The 7,774-nt window shown below is 34.7% G+C and overlaps 1 protein-coding gene across 1 annotated transcript in view; it reads right to left on the bottom strand.

Moving 5' to 3' along the window:
- Positions 1–378, bottom strand: part of LOC110446338 (hornerin-like) — a 1,769-nt gene extending 1,391 nt beyond the window's left edge. The window contains exon 1 of the mRNA XM_021491452.1: positions 10–378. Coding sequence (XP_021347127.1) covers positions 10–378 — 369 coding nt within the window. The remainder of the gene's footprint in view (positions 1–9) is intronic.
- Positions 379–7,774: the final 7,396 nt, after the last annotated feature.

A 7,774-nucleotide genomic window follows, 5' to 3' on the forward strand; every position in this document is an offset into this window, starting at 1 on the left:
TGACGGTACCTCCTCTGTCGGTTGTCCTCTGACGGTACCTCCTCTGTCGGTTGTCCTCTGACGGTACCTCCTCTGTCGGTTGTCCTCTGTCGGTTGTCCCCTGACGGTACCTCCTCTCTCGGTTGTCCCTTGACGGTACCTCCTCTGTCGGTTGTCCTCTGACGGTACCTCCTCTGTCGGTTGTCCTCTGACGGTCCCTCCTCTGTCGGTTGTCCCCTGACGGAACCTCCTCTGTCGGTTGTCCCCTGACGGTGCCTCCTCTGTCGGTTGTCCTCTGACGGTACCTCCTCTGTCGGTACCTCTTCTGTCGGTTGTCCTCTGACGGTACCTCCTCTGACGGTACCTCCCCTGTCGGTTGTCCCTAAAACATTGTGCCATATTCACATGCATGTAATGTCAAACTTATTTGTCGTAATTTACTCTTAGAAATCAACACATTCAAAATATTTCATAGAGTTTGAGTTTCGAAAAGCAAATTATCTGTTTACCTTTACAATCAAATGTCAACAAAACTATCAAGGATAAACAATTAAGTGCAAACAGTACTTGGAACTGTTTAAGGATAGGAGGGTTAATAATACACTACTATAGAATTTAATTTAAGCACCATATAATTTATTTTATTCCGGTACGTCCGTGTTACATATTTAACTTTGTTTATGTCAATACACATAACAAATATTCGACGAACAAATCAACACCGAACATTGAAATGGAATAATGTGTTCACACAGGAGAGTTACTTATAATAAATTAACAAAGTACAATCAATACCTCAATTATTGAAATCAAAATATCTTTTTTATTATTTCAGTGTATACATAAACTAAAAATGCTAACAGTTTGTGGTGTTAGGCCATGAACGCCAAACTCTGGATTTCTTACTTGCTCGACAGGTGTTGAATTTCGCGCAGTAATACAAACAACCGGAAGTAACCCTAGCACACACGTGGGGTCGGCGGTTTTCCTTGGTAATTGAGTCCCAAGATAAACACTTGTCAGTTTGTTTACTTTCCTAGGCACATCGTAATCTCTGTCAATCTGTACGCTATTGAATAAGAGTTACAATCTGAGTGGAGATATGTGATTATTGCCAGGAGTTATTCCCACACGTACAGACAAAACCATCCAAACCATTCCTCCGGCATTCAGGTCCAAATGTTCTGCGGAAATGTGTAAAATGATGTTTTGTTATATTGCAATCATAGGTGTTGTGCACTTTGTATTATCTCTTAACGACGACACCTCTGATTCTTACAAAGATGACACATATCTTAATGAACACGATATATCCTTACGTCTTATAATTAGTCCGACCTCATTACAAACTGTACCCATTCTTAAACTACTTCTGCAGCATAGGAATACATTTATTTTGATAATTGTCCCGGTTTGATTTCTGCTTGGTATGATTCTACTACATTTATTTATGACTACAGAGATGTTACAGTTATTATCATCATCATCATCATCATCATCATCATATCATCATCATCATCATCATCATCATCATCATCATCATCATCATATCATCATCATCATTATCATCATCATCATCATCTTACTTTCAATGATTGAATCCCGATGTCTGTGACAATAAAATATGAAAGAGTTGTTTGCTTTAAATAGCGTCAATGTTGTAGGAAACGCAAATTTTCTAAAAATATCAGGCTCACTTTCGTTTTCCTTAGAAGTTGCTTATGTCTTTTCTCTTTTATTTTTTGTTTCCTCAGTTCTTGTTGTCTTTTCGTATCGACCTAAAATTTTATATGTGTTGTTGTTATCGTATATTTTGCCCTTGTGTGCTGAAGTTATTGCCATTTCTGGCAACGAGAAATGAGGGTTAATCTTCAGAAAAACATTATTTGATGGAGACCTATGTCTAATATATGTTTTTCAATTATTTCTTAATTAACCGCTCAGACGGAAGATATTCGGACTTTTTAATTAGTTCTGTGTTTCACTAAGCATCTTTAATTTGCTACCGTTTTCTTGTTTTACATTAAGCCAGACAGACAAGAATATACCTATACTAGACGTTATTATGTCTCTCACGATAATCTGAACACGTGCTCGATCTTGCGATTTTCTGTCTTATTGGTTATTTTCACTGACCACCGTATTTATTTAGGACATGATCGTCTTGCCGTTTACAGTGGACAACTATTTGTACAATAAATTGCTCAGTTGTATAAACGTCGTTATCCAATTCACACAAACCTTTTCATGGTATTGTTATGCCAAAAGAAACACTATTTGGTTGTTGGAACGGTGGAAAACTGACCATTGTGGCATCGTCAAAGACTACATGTAAACAACTGACCGGGAACAAAGGTGTCGTTAGTCTTACAGAGGAAGTGGACACGCCGGTCAAATATATCAACACCAAATCTTGACCAAAGGCCATTGTATACAAAACATATCGATGTTGTGTTATGCCCATTAAATCTTGATCTGTCTCATTAACTTGTTAGGGCGAAAAATATACACAGTTGTATTAAATATACTAAGACGCACTCTTCGCTATATTTTTATCAATAGAAATCTGCCTGTACGCTTGCTTGTATAAAACACGTGTCGTTTAAGTGGCCACTTAGCTGTTGATCTTCCCGATTTTCGACTTTTTAAAGTATATGTTTAATTAAATGTTTAAGATTATCGCCACACAATGCCTCTCTGTGGGATAACCATTAACACTAATTCGAAATATTTATACTTATTGGAGTTGGATATGATATATAGCTTCTTTGTCGGCACATCAAGTGGATGTTTTCTTGCCACAAGGTACAAAATATTTATGCATTGGTCGTAATTCTATTTTTTCATAAATATCAAGTATCATTTTCAGTTCCTTGAGCCATTTTCAAGGGATTAAAAGAATTGATACAGTAAACTATGAATGAGCGATACAACTACGAAATATTAATATTTTCTTAACTAAATACACATTTTATTTAATCGATTTTGATATTGGGCCAAGTTAATGAGTCACCTTATACCTAAATATTTATAACTTTCACTTTCATCGCCTTAAGTTTCTTTACCGAAAAACTTGACCAGATCATCAATACCTGTATAGTGAAACACGTCACAGAGAAAATAAATACGATTTGATGAAAAATATCGGGAAAATGTGGCAGAGATTTGTCCTTATTTACATTTGCACAGTCATCATTAACTGTCGTTTAGTTTTGTCCATCGTGTGCGATACATATATATTCCGTGGTTATGTCGATAAAATGGGGGGAAAATCCCATTAACATCAAAGCACCGACACAACTGCCAAAGAGAAGTAAAACTGAACTCAAAAATATAACAAAGGAGACACAATATTAAAATATCCCAATACCCCCTCCACACACACATAACAAACAAACTGTTAATCCACTGTATATGGCATTCAACTGTCGTTACATAGTGTAACATCCAAATAAACGCCCATCAATCTGGCTCGAGTTTCATGAATGCTTCTTAAGTCATGGAAAATACTTTTGTTTTAATGGGAATGTAATATTGACGCTAGACAAATCCTCAATTCCAGCTACACTTTCGTATGGAAAACCTCAGGGATTTTCCAAAGTTGAGGAACGATCGTGAAGACGAGACCTATGAATGCAAAGCTGAAGTGGCGAAGGGATATTGAAAGTTTGTATCATATTGTTTAATCGTCATACACTTTTTCCTGCCTCCAGGGACACTTATACCAATATGATTTCTGTATGGCTAAGTATTGGTTATCCCATCATTTTAGACGTTAAAGTGACGGGTTCTATATACAGTAACAATATAATACAAAAACGACAACTTAGATACATACACAGTGGAGATTGAACATTTACCAGGTGGAAGCGTATGAGTGTCGGTACTAGGTATTTTACCAGGTTTTCATTTCTTTCTCATATATGTTTTCTTATTTCAATTCTGTTACGTCTTCCATACTAAATATTTAAATTCAGTGTTAACATTCGTATTTTACAGTTTTGTTTTGAATAATTTGTAATTACATGTAATAATGTTGATGTCCAAAGCTACATAAATACTGTAAAGTATATAATGTTCAAAGTTCTGTATAATTCTTGTTTAGGTCACTAAACATGTATCATTGTTACAAATCACATTGCCAAAGCATGACCTTAGAATGTTATTTTCAATAATTCTGAGTTTAGATCAATGCTAACTTGTTTTATTATTCTTTTCACATTTCACATGCAGACTTTATATATGGTGCAGTATGAAAAGTCCGAAACATTCGCCCCATAACGTAATGCACTAACCAAAGACAGCTGATCAAGTGTCTATACTTAACCAGAGACGTATATATTACATATAATACACACGTCTCTGACTGAACTTACTACTTTAACAAATATTTAAAAGTGCAAATATTGCTTTTCTCTCTTGGACAGCAACTTGGGTTTTTGTGTGTCAATCTGCCGTTAAAACAAAAAAGCACACCCAGGTAATAAAATTGATAGGCAACATCCAATTTATTTTCTTTGCACCGCCGTATTTAATTCTCTTTAAGTCTACCTCATTTCTTAACACGAACAAAAATCGTTTTAGTAGTATTTAATAGTATTACAAAACCTATTTCGTGTGTGAGTATACTAGTTATTAACAAGGAAATATATCATTGTTTGTCAACTTCTTTTGTTTCAGATATGATGCCATGTCCTCTGCATACGTAAGTAAATATATATTGATTTATCACATAATGTACTGTGTTATCCAGTGACTATACCCATGTTATATTTGTTGTGTATTAACCCATGTAATATGACCTACCAATCATGTGATTGGTTGTAAGTTTCAATTGGTTCAATTGTAACGTCACACCTAGGACGAGTACATGACGTCACAGACTTACGCACTGGATTCCAAATGGCGGCTTTTTACATCTCAGGGTTGCATGGAAATTGTCGTTTTACCCTAATAAATACCACAAATCTTGATAATATGATAAAAAGGATATTACACTCGTTTTCATTTCATATGAAATTTATGAAAATCGTAACGAATTTTTCATTTCAGCTCGCAAAAGTCTCGCTAAATTGAAAAATCTTAGACTCGTTTAATAAGTCTCATATGAAATGGAAACTCATGTAAGATCATGTAAGATCTTGTACTTCAGTAGATTGAAACTTTTTATAATAATTAAAATGAAACAAAAAGAGGTTATGGAATTTCCCCCTGGAATATCCAGTGTCAGTGTCGAATACACACAAATCACACACCTTGTTCTTCTATATCTTCTTTAATGCCATAACTATGACTTTTATCAAAATCGAAGTTCTTTGTATAATCTTCAAAACAACAATAGGGTCGTTTCTTCTTTTTCAAAGTACTATTGGTTAACATTTTTAAAAGCGAAGGTGGTGTTAATTTATCTTTATGTCATTTCAAACGATTCAAGTCATTTACGATGATAAAATGTTCATTTTATATATCACGTACCTGTACAACTTTAAGCGATACATCTAAAGCTGTGTTATTAGTTTAGCGATACATCTAAAGCTGTGTTACTAGTTTAGCGATACATCTAAAGTTGTGTTACTAGTTTAGCGATATCTCTAAAGCTGTGTTACTAGTTTAACGATACCTCTAAAGCTATGTTACTAGTTTAGCGATATCTCTAAAGCTGTGTTACTAGTTTAGCGATATCTCTAAAGCTGTGTTACTAGTTTAGCGATATCTCTAAAGCTGTTTACTAGTTTAGCGATATCTCTAAAGCTGTGTTACTAGTTTAGCGATATCTCTAAAGCTGTGTTACTAGTTTAGCGATTCCTCTAAAGCTGTGTTACTAGTGTCAGCTTCTGTTTAAACAGTAACAATACCACCAATTGACCATAATGACGGGAAATAATCAGACTTGAATATATCATTGAATAAACACAATAGTTAAATCATGGCATTCATATATCTTCGTAATTGGTAAAATATCAATTCAAATAGTATCTTGTTGACACTCTTTATTGGTCCTTTGTTTTTAACATTCGTTAATTTTTCAGCGGTTATATAATATTTACATTATCTATTCCCTCTCTACATAATATATATCTGAATATTTCCAATCGAAATCCTTATTATGAAAAATATATCAAATATAGCAAAGCTGAAAAAATAACAACTTTTTCTATATTTCCCGATGTACATGAATGCTCAATCACAGTACACGTTTATTACAGGGTGCAAACGTTGGCTGAGGTAAAAATGTTCTTTTTGTAGTCGAAAGGGATGGACACCGCCCCCCCTTCTCCTCCCTCTGTAATACACTGCCATAGTTACGGGGTTGACAGGAGGTATTTCTGTTTATTTGCCTGTCTTGTTTGACCGGTGTAGACTTATTGAACGTAATGTCTCTAATTACAGCTACTTAGAGAGAACTAGTTTCGATTTATATATACTTAATAGTGATTGACAATACCAAGTAGCGTTAAACGGCGTGTCCATGTGTTCATAACAGATTCACGGCAAAACGCCAATTTTAACGTCACAGTGATAATATTGTCAAACGGCGCTTTTCAACAGAAGGTTTATTTACCATCATCGTTTATTTACCACAATGCATTGATCCGTTGACATGCGCAATGAAATGGAACTGGATATTGACTCAACCGCTTCTGACGCGAACACACAAAAACGTGACCATTGTTGGTAAGAAAAGCGTCATCTTCCTGTCATGTTTTCGCTGCCCAGTTGTAGAAACAAACACTCTCATTCGACAATATTTATGGTAAACTGACGTCCATTAAATATTTTCGCAAGAATTCGCTTTCGCTCTAGATGTCATGGCCGCATCGATCTTGTGTCATGAATTGCAAAGCAAGCCATGTCGAAAAATATACATCACTTTCTAATATTCCTACATCAACATGTTTGTATAACTATAAATGTGGGGGGAGGCAGTCTGTTTAACCGCAATCATTATAGTTTGTCAAACCAGCATGACAAAGCAGTCCAGACCGTATGTATCATTTTTAAACATTTCGATTTTTATGTCTGGTTTTCACAGGCATCGTCTCAATTACACACAATTAACAGTTAAAGATGGAAAATATCAACACATTTCTCATTGTTTCCTATCTATAGAATACCACAGATTTAAAAGTCTACTTTGCCATTGATTTCTGATTAAAATTAGTAAAACAGGTCGTGCTCTTAAAAAAGCACTCTAACTGGACATAATACAGAACGGATGTTGAAGGAATGATCTTAAATAAAAAGTAACTTGGTGAGAGGGCTATTATTTTTGCTTATTTAAATCCATTAAAAATGTCAATACATTTGAAACTAAATGACATAAAAAAATCTCAAATAACAAAATAGACATTAATACAAAGCACATTATTTGTGCGTTGGCTAACGTAGATCTATTCTGCTGCAAACGACGCACCCGTTTGGAAATTGAAAGTATGTCGATTGAAAAAAACCCATTGTCGCTTCGAGAATAATGAAAGGAAATGTGGATTACAACAATGGAATTATGAATGTTCCATAACTTTTTTTTTAATAATTTAGAAAAATAACAATATTAATTGTTTTTAAAGAACGGAACGTTGTATTTGCTGGCGCGCTACTGTTTGTTAAGTTGAGGATAAGGTTATAATGTTGTAAGTGTACAAGTGAAAAACACATTGACTGTGTGACAGTTTTCTGTTCATTTATCTATCAGATTTACTTTATTGTAACTAGAATTATTTATAAACATATTCCAGAGACGCTGATAGTTCCGTGAAACAGAGGTTCATTATAGCCTTACCGACAATGTAATTAT

The sequence above is a fragment of the Mizuhopecten yessoensis genome, unplaced genomic scaffold (assembly GCF_002113885.1).
Source record: "Mizuhopecten yessoensis strain PY_sf001 unplaced genomic scaffold, ASM211388v2 scaffold2671, whole genome shotgun sequence".
Lineage (NCBI taxonomy): Eukaryota > Metazoa > Mollusca > Bivalvia > Pectinida > Pectinidae > Mizuhopecten > Mizuhopecten yessoensis.